Here is a 17,696-nt window from a genome sequence, read left to right on the forward strand (position 1 = left end):
TTGACATAGGACATGAAACCTAACGTAAAAAAATGTTTACATCTTTTCATGTAAAACGTGCAACCACTTTTCAACGGATATTCAAATCCGTTGATGGGTAAGAAATTTACACAATTACTCAATGTCATGAATCATTTTTAATATTTCAACCTTCTTCAAGATACTTTGCTTATTACCAATTCTTATAAAATCAAATTTGGCAATAGCAACCACTAAAATGTAGAACAGTTTCTCATTTAGAACTTTCTACTTTATTTTTTGCAACTGGGAAATAAGGGGGGGAAAGTTGATAAAAGGAAAATAACATTTTTGAACAGGCAATAGCTAGTTGGTGCACTTTGGGATTTAAGATTTATTGTCAACGGATGCATATCCGACCAAACAACTGGAAAATTGAAAAGAGCATCTAATAAATGAAACATACTCTAAAATGTCAAAGAACGTATAAATAATGGATAGGTTAAAAATTAAAATCTAAATAATTGCCATTGGTGAAAACAAAAAGGGGTATCTTGCGATATGATAGGCTCTATTTCACTACTAGGTATGCTTATGCTTTCCTTACAAAAGAGTAGAAAAAATATACATTTCTTTCCCCTTTCCTTTTTTTTTCTCTTTCCCAGTTTATCGTAGATTAAGACTTATTTATTTATTTATTTATTATAAGCAAGGAATCTGAATAAAATTAACTCGGTTGTTCAACAATCTTTACTTCTCCAAACCTAAAGGAAATTAGAGAATCTTTTTGTGTGTTGCAAGCAAGTCCCTTTTGCCATGTTTATAAAGTCAAAGCTAGCCTTCGTGGTTAGGTTCTTTTGAAATTAGATCATATTAATATTTATTTTTTTTTAAAGATAAAACAGGGGCAAAATTGGAAATTCGATTTGTTTTTTCTTTCATATATAAACTCCAGATTCCCGAGAAGACTGAGATAGATAAAGCATAGAAAGGAAACGAAAAAACAGAGTACCCGACAGAATTTGAAAACAAAGGCTGAAATTTGAAGAAACTGAGATCATTGGGTGTGAAATATATGGCAGAGGTTGTCTTGCTAGTCGATGATTTGAAACTACTTTCTGCGATTCCTCGCTGTAGAATTTGTCATGAAGAAGAGTTTGAAAGCGTAGAAACCTTGGAAGCACCTTGTGCTTGTTCTGGAACCGTTAAGGTAAGTAATCACATAATACATAATTTCTTAATCTTAAGCACTTGTTTTTCTGTTATTAACTTATTTTTCTTCCTGGAATTTTTTTTCATTTTAATTCTCGTCAATAACTGCGTTTTTGTTTTGCAGTTTGCTCATAGAGATTGCATACAGAGATGGTGCAACGAAAAAGGAAATACAACCTGTGAAATATGTCTCCAGGTATGAACTTTGGTCATTCAATTTCATTTTTTTTTTTGGTTTTGCACTCTGTGCTAACGTTCAGTTCATTCTGTTTTATTAAGTTATAATCAAATTTGATTTCTTGATGCCAATCAATTTCTTTTTCTTTTTTTAAAAAAAGTTATCCGTGTGTACCTAATTTTTGGTGTCGTTGTTATGGTGATTGGGTGTGCTACTGCTTCCCTATCTGATATTGACATAGAAACGATAACAAGTTCCTTTCTTCCTTTCCCCTTTTGTTTATTTTCGAACTGCAGTTACTTTTGTATTTGTATTTTGCTTAACTTTGCTCAATATTGAAGTCTCTTCTGATTAGTTTACTATTTCAATATCAACACGTATTGGTTTCTCAGAAAGACGAACTTTCTCTAATTTGTATTTTAATTTGGTACTGTAGGAAAAAGGGGACTGGAATTTTTTATTATCATATATTCAATGAACCGCCCCCATTGCATATTTATCTATTTATCTTGGAAAGGCATAAGATACAAATTTATGTGTATTTGATGATCGTAAATTGATAAAAAAAAATAAAAAAATTGCAGCAATACGAACCCGGATATACAGCTCCTCCGCCAAAGAAGTCTAAGATAAATGATGAAGCAATGTCTATTAGGTACTTTTCTATAATATATATATATCCCGCGTTCAATTTAATCAAAGTGAACTTATAACTAATTATTTAATCAATCATTTCATAATGTGAATTCATGACTTTGCTAAGTTGAGAGGGAGCAACTAATAAAAGATGTTCTTTAGTAAAGCTGAGATTATTAAATTTTTAAAGGGAGGAGGAAGAAGCGTCAAACGCAAGAATAGAGATTATGGTTGAAGGAGTGGCAATGGAAAGCGATTACTCCGAATGCAGCTCTGCCGCTGACAGAAGCGGGTCTTGCTGTCGATCACTTGCAATAGCTGTAAGCATTATGTTATTAGCTTTTTAATTTTCACGCGTCGTGATTTTTAATCAAATTGATATTTATATTCTTTTCAATACTACATTTGCTAAGGCTAACTGGCAGTGGCAATGCGCAACATAGTAGATACATACATGCCTTTTGTTGTGCAATAATTAATCAATTATTAATAAAACCAAGTTGCCGCCAGAAGTTGAGAAAAAGTAACGAGTCAAAGTCGACTCAGACTCCTTATTGCTATTGCCAACTGCAGCATTGCCAGTTGCGTTCAGCTGGCATGGCTCCAGGAGTTGAAATTCACATTTTCTCTTTCAAACAAACATGTTTTCTTGATGTGACTGTTTCTCATTAAGAGGGTACTTCTTGTTGACTCGCGGCAGACATTGAACTTGAACAAATTTTGAATTCCATTTACTTGTTAACGTGTAGACATACTGAAAAATAACTAGCCATATTATCTCTGCAGTTTACACTAGTCTTACTTGTAAGACATCTTTTCCCAGTGCTTACAAATGGAACGGAAGATTACCCATTTACACTACTTACTGTAAGTACTTGTTTCACCGTTTTTAATAAATACATCTACAATCTTTGCCCACGGACAGCTAAATTAATGAAACTTCTCATACTATTTTTATGCCAGGTAATTATACTAAAGGCTAGCGGAATTATTATACCAATGTACATAATTATTAAGATTCTCGGAGCTATTCAGAGTTGTATTCAGCACTATAAGGATGCTGACTATGATACATCAATGTCTGAGGAAGATGACGAAGATGAGATACATCATAATGTAAATCCAAGACATTTATAGATTATTTGCTTACTAGTGTATCAGAGCATTATGATGATGCTCGTCAAATAACATTTTGTGGCATAATTTATGATAATGGAATTCAGATCGAAATGCACCTTCCCTTGCCGTATGCAATATTCACTCTCTCGTCATCCACCCCGAACAAGACTAAGAATGAAGCACTAGGGACTTGGGACTTATGACCCCGTTAGTTATTATATCATCATAAAAAAAGTATTAACTACTAAGGAACAACCGAGTTGGCATCTGTATTAGATAACCTGCTAAACATGTACAATGGGTCAGCCTACAATATCACCATTTTACGTGCAACTATTTACAAGCACAAGCCCAACAAAACTGATATGTTGGACAACCAACATATAATCAAGATTCGGCCATATCTTATCAGTATTGATATCAAAGTAGAATATGGCCATAAATTCAAAAGAATGAATAACCACTATTAAGTGGATTCCTAATAATAATCTGTCTTGAAACAATTTAACATCGTTGCATTAATTCTCTCAGTGTTGGAGCCTACGAGTAATTCAGAGAGTAAGCGATGGAGTTAATAAATGGAGATTTCAAGCAGAGAAACTGTTTATGATCTTTCTGAGATTAATTTTGGCGTTCAGATATTGAACCTGATGTTTGTCAAATGAGTAAATGGCCAAAAACATTTGATGATGCTCCTTATTCTATTGGATGATGGCGCTAGCCAACTGAAGTGCTGAGGTCAATATATTTTGTTATTAATAATTTAAGCCGTCTTTATACTTTGCAGTTAAAGAGACATCTAACGGCACTGGCAATGTTGCAATTACTGAGATCTCTGAAAGATTTGCATTGCGTGAAGCTCAGAAATTTCCCTTCCTGAAGGGGCAAGTGCTGATTACAGTGCAGTGTTTTGAGTTTTTCCATGCCCAAATTACCTTTATGTCTCTTAAAAGAGATTTTGATGCCATACGGTATTATGTGGTTGCGGTTATCAATTATCAACTGTTAGTGTCACTTTTTCAGTGTAATAATATTTTGGTTTATATTATCATTTTTATGAAGCTATCTGTTTTATATGGTATTGATACAGAGATTGCAGGGATGCCAAGCGAAGGCGACCAGGGGATGAAAATTATGATTCAAGAACTCTCTACTTGCCTCCTGATTTCTTAAGGAGTTTGTCATATGCTCAGGTAATTACTGCTAAAGCAGTTGGGTGAAATTCTCAAATTTTCAATGGTGTAGCAATTAATATGGTCATTTGATGAAATGCAGAAACAATGGTGGGAGTTCAAGTCTAAACATATGGACAAAGTTTTGTTTTTCAAGGTTTGAGTTGGCTAAGTTTTGTTGGTGCCATTAGTCCATTTCCTTACAAGTTATGACCAAATGAAATATTTTTCCTCCCTATTGTTGGTGCAGATGGGTAAATTTTATGAGCTTTTTGAGATGGATGCACATGTAGGTGAGAAAGAGCTTGACTTGCAGTATATGAAGGTGTGCGTTAGTGTCTAGAGTTGTGGATATTCTTTAGAATTTCAAGGTCCCCTATTTGCTTCTGTAAACAATGCATGCTTATTGGTTTACATGTGACTCTTTTAGGGAGACCAACCTCATTGTGGATTTCCAGAGAAAAATTTCTCAATGAACTTGGAGAAACTAGCTAGGAAGGATGACTCCCTCCACCCCCCCCCCCCCCCCCCCCCCCCGCTTTCATCTCTGATACAGAACTAATTAACTTGTCTAACAAGCCAACTTGCAACTAGAGAGGAACTTACTATGTTTCCTTGGCTGAGCAGGGTTATTGCATTCTTGTTGTAGAACAGACTGAAACACCTGAACAGAAGAAGGGCTCTAAAGATAAGGTCTGATTACATCTCACCACAACCAGAGAAGTCATTGTTTTTATTCTCTGTTTTTTTGTATTGTGCCTTATACTCTGAGCTGAATGAATCTTGTTTTATATCTTTATTTTGTAAGTTATTTTCCTTGCTAACCCTAGTGTTGATAGAGGAACATTGGCCTCAAACTTTTATTTTTCTTTTCCTTCTAGGTTGTAAGGCGTGAAATATGTTCAGTGGTTACAAAAGGTACATTAACAGATGGGGAGTTGCTGTCAGCAAACCCTGAAGCTGCATATTTGATGGCCCTGACAGAGCATCACGAAAATCACCCAACTGAAGTTTCAGAGCATATCTATGGTGTTTGTAGAGTTGATGTTGCCACAAGTAGAGTCATTTTTGGACAGGTATGACTCTGTACATTCATTCTAATTCTGAGGCTAAATTTTATTAATGCATAAACTTATTCCAAATTTTGGATGAGATCTACAAACGCCATCTAGCTGTGAAGTATCTAATTCTTCTTCTATTGGGAATGGAAAGAGATTGAGGTGGGATTGGGGGTTGATATGTCAAGGATTTGTGCTGGTAGCTGTATAATGTGTTTGCTCAAAATTTAATTATTCATTTGGATGCTTCGTTCCTTCCTCCATTTGCTTTAGAGATTAGTTGTAATTTTAAAATTTCATGAACTCATTTGGAAAGTGAGCATAATATGCACGCTACCAAACATAGACCCAATTGATTTGCTAATTGCTTATATTATTACTTATGTAAAAATAGAGTTGGCTTCTCTGTTTGGCAGTTTAAGGATGACTTGGAGTGCAGTGCCTTGTGCTGTATCTTATCTGAGATCAGGCCTGTTGAAATTGTGAAACCTGCAAAACTACTCAGTGCTGAAACGGAGAGAGTACTGCTGAAGCATACCAGAAACCCTTTATTGAATGAATTAGTTCCAATTGTGGAATTCTGGGATGCTGACAAAACTGTGGATAAATTAAAGAGAATTTATGGGAAAACTAATGATGTTAGTGTTAATGATAATGAGTTAGATTGCCTGCCGGATGTTTTACTGGAGCTGGTGAAAACAGGTGACGACAGTAGAAGTGCACTTTCAGCACTAGGTGGTGCTCTCTATTATCTGAGACAGGCTTTTCCAGATGAGAGATTGCTTAGATTTGCACAGTTTAAGTTACTTCCTTGTTCTGGTTTTGGTGATCTTGCTTCAAAACCCTACTTGGTTCTTGACGCGGCTGCCCTGGAGAATCTTGAGATTTTTGAGAATAGCAGGAATGGAGATTCTTCAGGGTATGTTTGTCATATGGTTATCTGCACCGTTTCAATTTTAGATAAGATGGGTAATTTATTTGTATATTTTACTGAAATAATGATGCTTCTTGTAGCACGCTCTATGCCCAACTAAACCAATGTGTTATTGCTTTTGGAAAGAGATTGCTTTAGACTTGGCTTGCAAGACCATTATGTCATGTGGAGTCAATTAAGGAACACCAGGATGCTGTTGCAGGTTTGAAGGTAGGTTCATTGATCATGTATTTTGCTTCTGATTCTGGCGATCCTTCAAGATAGAATGAACTTTACAGAGGCCCTGTTGCTATATGATACACTAGTTAAGTCCAGCAGGGCTCTAAAACTGTTTATTTTAGGTAGCTATACTTGTTTATTTTTGTTTGCATGTTTTTTAGCATTACCTTTCATTTTGGCTCACTTTTGAATGTTCAATCTTTTAACTTGTAGTATCTCTTTTTGGACTACTGCCAGTCTAGTGCTAGTCATGGGATATTGTGGTCATTTCAAATAAATCTGAAAACACATCTATTTATCATATAGTTTGTGTTCATGGCATAAGTAGTTACTAACCTCTCTTGTTCCATGTAGACCTCAGATCTAGCAGTTTACTTGATTTGCTGTGTTCAATTATATATATTATTGGTATATGTAATGTGTTCAATGATATATAATATGGGTATTTTTTTAAGCTTGTGTTGAAAATGTGCTTTTCTATTTATGTTGCTTCTGAACTGTTAAAGATAGAAGGTTGGCTGTTATGTACGGTGTTGACATATACTAGATGATATATCTGACTAGATTGAGCTGACGATAATCATCAGAGAGATAACCAATTTGTAATATTGAGTGTTTTTGAAATATGATTTGCTATTTAGGGAGTTAATCTACCTTCTGCACTAGAATTTCTAAAAGCATTATCCAAGTTACCTGACATGGAGCGGTTGCTTGCCTGCATCTTTTCCTCTAGGTAAAACTTATTGTGCAACAACTCTGTGATACCTATACGGACCATACTGATTGTCACCATTTTCTAAAGTATTTAACTTTATATGCTCCTTGATTTTCATGAATGCAGTGAAGCTAGTGGAAGGAATGCTAATAGAGTGGTTCTGTACGAGGATGCATCTAAGAAGCCACTGCAAGAGTTTATTTAGCTCTGCGAGGTTGTGAACAGATGGCTCAAGCATGCTCTTCACTTGGTGTCATTTTGAGTCATGTCAAATCTAGACAACTTCATCATCTGTTAACACCGGGTACGGTAGTCTCATTAAATTTCATAAAATTATTCTGGAGCTGCTGTTTGATGTATTGCATGCTGTCAATTGCAGGTAAAGTTCTTCCTGATGTTTGTATGGATCTTAATCATTTCAAGGATGCCTTTGATTGGGCGGAAGCCAATAACTCTGGGCGTATAATACCCCGTGAAGGAGTTGACACAGTATGACTCAGCCTGTAAGGCGGTTAAAGAGATTGAGTCCAGTTTATTGAAGCATCTTAAGGAACAAAAGAAACTACTTGGAGGCACATCAGTAAGATCCCTATTGAAATAATTGGAGTTTAATCTTTTTGTATGATAAAATCAAATTTTGAATGTTCTGATTTATCTATTGCAGATTACTTATGTCAATGTTGGAAAGGATACATAACTATTGGAAGTTCCAGAAAATTTGTCAAAGAATATTCCTCAAGATTATGAACTGCGCTCATCCAGAAAAGTAAGAAGACAAACAATGCTCTGAAAATTTTATCTCAATTAAATGCAAAACTGTAGCTGATAAAAAAAATGCAAAACTATATAGAATTATCTATTTGATTTCTGTAAATTGAGTCTACAATAATATTTCATTGTTTGTCGGTTTTACTTGCAAATAATTGTAGTCACCCCTAGCTTGCCTTAGTTGTGCCCTCTTTTGGGGGCTGCTTTAATTGCGGTTTCAAGGGTGGTCGTTAGTGCCACATTGACTAGAGATATGGCTTAAATAGAGCTTATAAAGCTTGGGCAATCCTCACCTCACAAGCTAGTTTTGTGGGATTGAATTAGGCCTTAAGTCCAAATTCTAAGATGATATTAGAGCCTATCCTAAATCTATTGTTGGGGCACCTACATTTGCCACACTCCGGACCAGTAGCCTTGGGCATGAGGGAGTGTTGGACAATCCTCTCCTCACAAAGTTGGTTTTGTAGGCATCACCTATGATTACAAAATTAAACCTATGAAATTGCCGGTTACTCCTTGCTTGATACATTATCGTCTGTAGATACAATTGTCAACATAAGTGAATTCTCTCATTTTCCCTATCTGGTTCATGCAGGGCTTCTTTAGATACTGGTCTCCAGATATTAAAGTTTTTTTAAGAGAGCTCTCCCATGCTGAATCTGAAAAGGAGTCCTTGTTGAAAAGTACATTTCAGAGATTAATTGGGCGTTTTTGTGAACATCACACTAAGTGGAAGCAGTTGGTGTCTACAACTGCAGGTACATATTGTGGTCCTTCTGAATCATTTTGTCATGGATGTGCAATTACCCAGTTACTAGCTCACACCCACTATAAAGTTCACAAGCCGTATCTAAGATTGTTTATTTGTTGTACGGCAATCAGAAGTATAAATTAAATTTTAGTAGAGTTGAGTCATTTTATTATAATGACTTTCCAGCTGCCCATGGAGGGAATTTAGTTTATCTTAAACCTTGTTTCTTCTGCTCAATAATAAGGTGACTACTAGATTAAAAGAAAAAATGCATGATTGGGGGAAGATGCATTTCTGTAGTACATGCTCCCTTGTTACCCTTTGTGTAATGTCTGTCGTTTACTAACTATATTTTTTTCAGCTAAAACCAATTTCTATTTTTTTAGCCTTTTTATTTTATTCAATACGTGCCCTACGTGCCTTGGGAGTTTTCAAAAAGATGGATTTTTCAAGCTGCATTTAAATAGAAAAGTAAACATTTTCTTTTACATGGTTTATACTGGATATTACATTACATGTTGCAGAACTGGATGTCTTGATCAGTTTAGCAATTGCCGGTGACTACTATGAAGGACCAACATGCAGACCTACTTTTGTAGGCACATTATGTACAAAAGAAGCTCCTTACCTGCATGCTAAAAGTTTGGGACACCCAGTCCGTAGGAGTGATACCTTAGGCAAGGGTGACTTTGTACCCAATGACATAACCATTGGTGGTTCAGATCATGCTAGCTTTATTCTTCTAACAGGTCCTAAGATGGGTGGGAAGTCAACTCTTCTTCGTCAAGTTTGCTTGACTGTGATTTTGGCCCAGGTGAAGCTTTTAAATGTTGTTACATATTTCATTATCTATTCTTTGCTTTTTTGTTGGGGGGGGGGGGGGATTGTGTAGAAAGATTGGCCTTGCACTTTTAGTCTTGTCTTAAATAAGCGAGTTTTTTTTTATCTGTGGAGTTACGATTTCTTATGCAGGTAGGAGCTACTGCATCAATGCTGGTAAGATGCCCCTTTGAATATCAATTTGTATCACTTGTAATTTGGGTTCTCGTAAGTCACTAGATCACAACTGTAAAATAGTTACTAGTATTCCTTTTTGCTATGGTCTTTTTTTCTTTAGAGATTAATTAGTTGTGTGCATTTGGTGAAGCTTTATTGGCCCTCTTATTTGGCTTTTTGAGTTGTTATGCATTACAGATGCATGTGAATCTAATCTTGTTAAACCGTTGTTTCTTTCTAAATATATACTTTTGATGGTGAGTAGAGTCATCAGCTACTTGTAATTCATTGGTGTCTCTGGGTGAGCTTGGGCGAGGGACACTGCAACTTCTGATGGGCAAGCCATTGCGCAAGTGTCTATTGGGAGATTAGTTGGATATGTTTTTGTCCCTTATGGTTTCAGTATTCGTGATTAATTTTATAGCTTCTGGTGAGACCATCTCCTGATTTGTCTTTCGTATTTCAAATATTTGACAGGGATTCAGTATTAGAACATCTTGTGCGGATGGTGCAGTGTCGCGGATTGTTTTCTACCCACTATCATCGATTAGCTGTTGATTATCTCAAAGATCCAAAAGTATTACCAGTTTTTTATCCGGTGTAATCATCAGTGGTAAATTTTCAGTCTAAGTACCTTAAATATGACTTAGTAATTATATTATTCCAAGTATTAATTTTTTAAAATTATATGACAATTTAAATTAGATGCTAATTAGATAATTCGTAAATCAACGTAAAAAAGGGTAATTATTATTTTTGGTAGCTGATAGTTGTTAACAAGATTGAGTTTCCAAAATAAAAATATATATTGTCAAAAGTTTATCAAATCTACTTGAGAAATTTTCTGATGATTTAAGGGGTAGCAATTTCCAAATCTTAATTGTTGGATTTTATGTTTAAATCACAATATTGTGTTTACTTTTTTAGCTAACCATACAATTTATATAAATAAGTTTCCTTTTGATATATTGGTAGTATAAAAAATTGTATTATTAATTAATTAAAGGTTACCTTAAATATGACTTAGTAATTATATTATTCTAAGTACTAATTTTTTAAATTATATGACAATTTAAATTGGATACTAATTAGATAATTCGTAAATCAACGTAAAAAGGGTAATTATTATTTTTGGTAGCTGGTAGTTGTTAACAAGATTGAGTTTCCAAAATAAAAAATATATTGTCAAAAGTTTACCGAATCTACTTAATTTTCTGATGATTTAACGGGTAGCAATTTCCAAATCTTAATTGTTGGATTTTATGTTTAAATTACAATATTGTGTTTACTTTTTTAGCTAACCATACAATTTATATAAATAAGTTTCCTTTTGATATTTTACCAATGCAAAAGAATATCTAATTTGTGCATGCTGATAAAAAATGAGTTTCTACTCATCAATATTGGTCTTACGTCCCTCATTTTTTGTCATCCTACTGGTATGTATCAATTCGAGACCTTTTTATCCGCACTTCTTTTTTTTCTTATTAAACCATGGTGCTAACATCAACTAGGGGGAGAAATAAATTATGCAACACATAAATTGTTAGTTTATTTAATCATTTTTATGTTTTTTTTCTCTCACCAAGAATATGTTTTGACCAACCAATAATTAGAGACTAATTTTTTGTATTCACATTGTCAGGGATCAAACTCCTAATACGCTTAAAAAATTGCTATTTATCTACTGTGTTTTTTGAGAGGATTTATCAACTCTATTAAACCTTATTGGGTTGTGATTTTTATGCTAATGTAGTAAAAATAACCTCAGATTAAGAATATGTTTTAAAAGAATTCATTTTAATAATTAATTTATAAATTTGCACCAATACTCGGATTCTAATTTGTTCACATCCAATTTTTGTCATTTTTTCTGCATATGGTTGTCTCAATTTTTGGTGTTCTGCTTGTAATATGAAGAAGAACCAGATTTTTTAACATTTTGGTTATCCTTTTTCGGGAATAAGTTTCAATTCTAAGGTCTCTTTTTGAAAGCTATCTTAACTAAGGTTCTACTTGGTGTATATAGAGAACCAATTACTTACTAATTCATAAGAGCAACAAACACACTCTTTACCACTAGAGCTGACAATTAGCAAAATTCACTTGGAATATGGATATTTTTAAGACGGTGAAGAATATTTTATATTGAATTTTCATTTTTTTGGTACATGGAAATGAGAATATTTATTTTAATTTTTTTTATTTATAGTATTCACAAATTTTAGCAAGATTTCTTACTTTTTTTTAAGAGAGTAAAATTTTTACTTATACAATAGAAAGATATACAAAAGAAAACCATTCAGTTAGACTTCTGAATCAAGTACAGGTAGCATCAGTTATTTATGTTTATTTTTCTTAACATACACTTATTATTTATCAGTCTTAAACATGTGTTACAGGCATATTCTGCGTTGTTAGTTCTTCTCTCATTGACATCATGCTGGTATGCCATGGTGATGCACATAGAGCACCACGTGATTTTGAATTCAGAATATGTTCTCTCTCAATTCCAATCCGAAATTGAGCATTCGGCCGGACTGATACACCCTATAAATTCGTCCTCAACCAATTTTGCAAAACTTTTGAGTTCAACTCTCCAAGATACTAACCTTTCATTCTCTGATATCAAGACCAAGGTTATTAAATACATTACTTGTTCTTCTCACGTAGAAGAATTATTAGATGGGTCAGAATTAGAATTATGTGGTTTCAGTCTATCTCTATGTGATACATAAATTATTTTATTTTAATTTATGAAAGAGTTAATAATTTATTACACGAGGATTGATTGAGACTAAATCATTCCAACCATGTAATAAATTTTTACATGAGAAATATTACATTTGAGTTTTGTATGTAACTTTTTATTTGTTCTTGTTTTGGACTTTGCAGGTGGCTCCGTTATTATTTAAAGCATTTGAGACGGTTCCTAACTTAGCCCAAATTTCATACATAGAAAAGAAAGGTTTATTTTTCTCATACTACACTGATTATGGTCAAGTTTTGGCAATGTACTCAAACTCATCATCACTTTCCACTTCTTTTGGGGGTGCCTCAAATTTAAGCATATATTATATCCAGCCCGTAAATCGTGACACTGGAGAGTTATATGGGAAAGCCATAATATCTGAAGTACCATCTAATATTATCAATACAAGTTGGTTTGTGAAAGCAGTTAATAGTTCACTTAGTTATGCCTCATTGGGAACCAAGTGGAACAATGATCATGATCTTCTATTCGTTAGTTCATCTAGAATAAAGGGGACACAAGTGATCTCTCTAGGCATTCCAGTAACAACTATCACTGATTTCTTCACTCCGGTTGGGGCGAATTTGTCTTTGGTTACCAAAGATGGAAAAATGCTTGTAGAAGGGATTCAAAATACTCGTTTGGGCTTCTCTAATGACATGGTTTATTTCCAATCAGTGAATGCAAATGGTGATCAAACAAGTTATGACGGCGTTGTTTCATGCAAAGATGGAGATGCAGAAGCTGCCTCTATTTTGAATATTCAGGGTGTTGAGTATTTAATTCGCTGCTCCACCATTGATATAATGGAAATAAAATCGGTAGGTATATATATGATCATTGAATTTTTCAGTAAATCCCACTAGTCTATATTTACATATTAAATATTTCCTGATGTGGATATAAAAATGTTAGCTTTTAGCTCTAATATGATTCTGTTTCAGGTGTATGTTTTGGCTGTCCCACGAAAAGGATTGGACCACTTTGTTCTGGACATTAAGAAAAAAGGATTGGCACTATTGACAACAATGATTGTCATGATACTCATTGCCATGGTCAGTTTTCTATACATAAATGTTAGATCATTAAGGCGAGAAATGCATTTGTGTTGGTCACTCATCAAACAAAATGAAGCCACACAACAAGCTGAGCGAAAATGTATGAACAAGAGCCTTGCTTTTGCTAGTGCCAGCCATGATGTTCGCGCTTCGCTGGCGGGCCTTACTGGTTTGATAGAAATGTCCTTTCATGAAGTTTCTCCTGATTCTGAATTAGGAACCAACTTAAGACAAATGGATTCTTGTACCAAAGATTTACTAGGTAATAACATATATTTAATGATATTAGTTAAAATATGATTGTCATCTTTAATAAATATCTGAATTTTGTATTAATAAATTATTTTTTTTATTTTTTATTTTTGATAAAAATAAAATTTTTTATTTTGGTCCTTAATATTTTTATTAGTCCCTGATAAATTAATAATTTTGTGTTTAGTCTCTGATATTTTTTTCATTTGTTATTAGTTCCTTTGAATAAGACTAATAACAAATGAAAAAATTTATCCAAGAACAGATACAAAATTTATTAATTTATCAGAGACTAAAAAAATGTTAACGATTAAAATTAAAATTATTGTTTTATTAGGAACTCTAATGCAAAGAAATTTTTTATATAAAATAAACATAAAATTTGAGTATTTATTAAGGATTGAAAACATAATTTAGGCGTGATATTATTATTAAATGTTTCTCTGAATGCAATTTTCTATATGATGTAAATATTGATATGGTGTATATATCTTAGTATCTATCTATCTCTCAACTCTTGTCCATGCATGTGGTCACAGCATTTTGAACATTTACTTCAAGTGGTGTTACTAATTTATTTTCTTTCTAGGACTATTGAATTCTATACTTGATGCAAGTAAAGTTGAAGCTGGCAAAATGCTGCTTGAGGAAGAGGAATTTGATGTATTTCAACTCCTTGAAGATGTGGTTGATTTATACCATTCTGTGGCTATGAAGAAAGGAGTAGATATTGTGTTGGACCCTTGCAATGGTTCTGTACTCAGATATTCGCGCACGAAAGGCGACAGAGGAAAACTCAAACAAGTTTTGTGCAATTTACTGAGCAATGCTGTTAAATTTACCGAGGAGGGGCACATAGCTGTTCGAGCATGGGCTCAGAAGCCAAGCTTGCAGAGCTCAATGATTGCTACTCACCAATACGGGTCCAGTAGACTTTTGTCGCGCTTGTGTTGCCGCCAAAATGAAGCACGTGATGACGTGGAAGACTTGAACATCCAACAAGATCCAAATTGTATGGATTTTACTATTGAAGTGGATGACACTGGCAAAGGAATTCCTAAAGAGAAGCACAAGTCTGTTTTTGAAAATTATGTCCAAGTCAAAGAAACTACTCTTGGCCAAGAAGGAACTGGCTTGGGACTTGGTATTGTTCAGTCACTGGTAAGTGTACTCAAATTATATATTTATATGTATATAATTAGAGTAAATAGTCTATATGTTGATAGTGTAAATAATTTTTATAGTGTAATTTAATTACAATTCGTACATATAATAAATATGTTGAGTTTTATATTAACTATCTAAAAAGTCATATAAAAAATGATTTCTAATTGATTGCTGTATACTCTTTTATATAATAATCATACATACAAATTAAATTCAAATATATGAGAATTAGAAAATTAAATTTGGACCATATAACTATAAATTAAGAGTTGAGATTTAATGTTAAAAAATCACATGACATTAAATCTTTATCATTCATATTTAGTTATAGGATCTAGATTTAATTTCTCACTCTCAAAATAGTTTTCTCTCATATTATATGTCTTTTATATATATATACTTATTATGTGGATTAGAAAAGAAAGGTAAAACTCCAAATTTTATCTCTAGGTACGTTTGATGCATGGAGATATTGAAATCATGGACAAGGATATTGGTGAAAAGGGAACCTGCTTTAGGTTCAATGTTCTCCTCACTGCCCATGAGACACAGATGAATGATGACACAAGAGATGACCAAGCTGGATCAGGTAACAAAAATCAATCTCATGGACTAACCATGAGTCCCAAGTTATCTATTTGGACCCGTAGTCCTAGATCCGAGGCTTCTCGAGTTGTTTTATTGATTCAAAATGAGGAGCGTCGAGGGACTACGCAGAGGTTCATGGAGAGGTTAGGGATCAAAGTTAAGGTTGTGAAGGAGTGGAGACAACTTCATTACACTCTGAAGAAGATCATCAAACAAAAGGGTCTCCATCCAAATAGCTCAAGCTCGCCAGAGTCTTCAGATTCTCCCTCTGCATCAAGCTGCACAAACGGAGTCCCTTTGAGTGCACAAGATGGAACTAATTACATAAGTTCAATCTTCAAGAGAACAGATATTGAAGCTTCCTCGGGTTTTGTCCTGATTGTGATTGATGCTAATGCAGGACCTTTTTCAGAGCTTTGCAAAGTGGTAGCTGAGTTCAAAAGAGGCCTTTGTTATCCTTGTAGGGTGGTTTGGTTGGAGAATCCACTTATACCTTCTGTGGACAACAAAATCCTTAACAAGGATGTTTCTAATTCTAATGACATTGTCTTGTCTAAGCCACTTCATGGTCATCGTTTATTCCAAGTCATAAGGATTCTCCCCGAGTATGGAGGTGTTTGGCCATGCAGTTCTAGTGAAACAAAGAAAGAAAAGGGTCAAGTTTCCTTAACTGATGAAGGTGCAATTCGACGTGTTGAACTACAAGAGTGTGGCAGCTCAAGCGTTACACAGCAATCTTATGATAGATCTAGAGCAAGAAAATCTCATATCCACCAAGGAGAAATACAAGAATGTGAAGAGTTAAGCAATGAAAAACCCTTGTGGGGTATGAAATGTTTGGTTGTTGAGGACGTTGTTTTGTTACGTAGGATAACTAAGTCTACTCTTGATCGGCTTGGTGCTTCTGTCATGGAATGTGAGAATGGTGAACAAGCTGTTCAGACAGTTGAAGAGGGTCTAACTAGGAATTCTTCCAATCGTCCATGTGATTTCATCTTAATGGACTGCCAGGTAGTAATGGCTATATATTATGATTTCTACTTTTATTTGGTTATCTCATTTTGGTTTTGCTCATCAATCTTATTGCAAATAGCAAATGATATTTCTTAATTGTTACACTTAGTCCATTCTTTCTTTCGAATTTGTTAGTTGTCATTTTTTTCTTGTTGCTATCACCTTTTGCTATTGCTTATTTGGTTTGTTGTTTTCCACTAATAAGAATATATGAATTGAATTGGCATCGCTTTAAGCAACTATTCCTATTTTAAATATTGTGCAATTGATTATAAAACCATATGTTTTATTGGAAGTATAAGTCTGCATGCTTGAAGTATGTAACCTTTAAGATGACTAATCATTCGTGCTATGAACTTGACTAGTATTTTTGGTGATTGAATTGAGCAGATGCCGGTAATGGATGGATATGAGGCAACGAGACGGATAAGGGAGATTGAGAAGTCTCATGGTGTTCACATTCCTATCTTTGCATTAACAGCTAATACAGGGAAAGAGGCAATATTGTCCATTGAAGCTGGAATGGACGATCACTTAATCAAACCCATCAACAAAGAGGCTTTACTTAAAGCCATCAAAAGAATATATACTAAAGAGTGAACAGTAAATCTTATCTTTTTTAATTGCTTTATATGATTGTTATCAAGTTTTTAAATTAAACAATGACAGGAGATATCTTTTTACACCACTAACTAGCCTATATATAAAACAGAAATAGTAAATAAATAAAACATTCATGTGTCATTGTTTAATTTGACAATTTGATGGTAATGACATTAAAAAAAATATTTTTAAGTATTGCCCTTTTCTTTAATTGTTTATAGATTTTTTTTGTTTTTTTAATAGGGATTTTTTTTTTTGAACAGTTGTTTATAGATATAATATGCACAAAAGCATAATCATGGACTATGTGCCTTTAAGTAGGATTCAAGAGAATTGCAAATATATAATGGAAATAACTCAAATTGCTAATTTTATTGTTGTACATGTGTTAACAGCGTATTTTGAAGAAATTGAAACTTATCTCTGAAATTTAGGAATGCCCTGTAAGTTTATACATGATCCTATAATTGAAGATGAACCTTTCAACTCTTCTACGACGGAAAAATACAGTTCCTAAAACAATTCTTTCATATAAACACTAACGGA

The 17,696-nt window shown here is 33.9% G+C and overlaps 2 protein-coding genes and 1 pseudogene across 3 annotated transcripts; all 3 read left to right on the forward strand.

The window, feature by feature from the left end:
• Positions 1–913: 913 nt before the first annotated feature.
• On the forward strand, positions 914–4,296 carry LOC100802379 (E3 ubiquitin-protein ligase MARCHF8). Of its 2 annotated transcripts, XM_026127929.2 has the most exons (8): positions 914–1,168; positions 1,295–1,366; positions 1,933–2,003; positions 2,175–2,304; positions 2,771–2,851; positions 2,948–3,100; positions 3,891–4,107; positions 4,194–4,296. In XM_026127929.2, the coding sequence occupies exons 1-7, from the start codon at positions 1,034–1,036 to the stop codon at positions 3,981–3,983; spliced, it is 735 nt and encodes a 244-aa protein (XP_025983714.1). In that variant the 5' UTR covers positions 914–1,033; the 3' UTR covers positions 3,984–4,107; positions 4,194–4,296. The 2 variants fall into 2 exon arrangements, with proteins under 2 accessions (XP_025983714.1, XP_014629443.1); XM_014773957.3 differs by lacking the exons at positions 3,891–4,107; positions 4,194–4,296 and adding an exon at positions 3,635–3,854.
• Positions 3,901–10,310, forward strand: LOC121172724 (DNA mismatch repair protein MSH6-like; annotated as a pseudogene).
• On the forward strand, positions 9,587–17,235 carry LOC100790376 (histidine kinase CKI1). The gene is made up of 7 exons (XM_041014178.1): positions 9,587–10,329; positions 12,119–12,355; positions 12,612–13,289; positions 13,413–13,788; positions 14,368–14,939; positions 15,396–16,544; positions 16,938–17,235. The coding sequence occupies exons 2-7, from the start codon at positions 12,170–12,172 to the stop codon at positions 17,145–17,147; spliced, it is 3,171 nt and encodes a 1,056-aa protein (XP_040870112.1). The 5' UTR covers positions 9,587–10,329; positions 12,119–12,169; the 3' UTR covers positions 17,148–17,235.
• Positions 17,236–17,696: the final 461 nt, after the last annotated feature.

This window comes from Glycine max, chromosome 3 (genome assembly GCF_000004515.6).
Source record: "Glycine max cultivar Williams 82 chromosome 3, Glycine_max_v4.0, whole genome shotgun sequence".
Taxonomy (NCBI): Eukaryota; Viridiplantae; Streptophyta; class Magnoliopsida; order Fabales; family Fabaceae; genus Glycine; species Glycine max.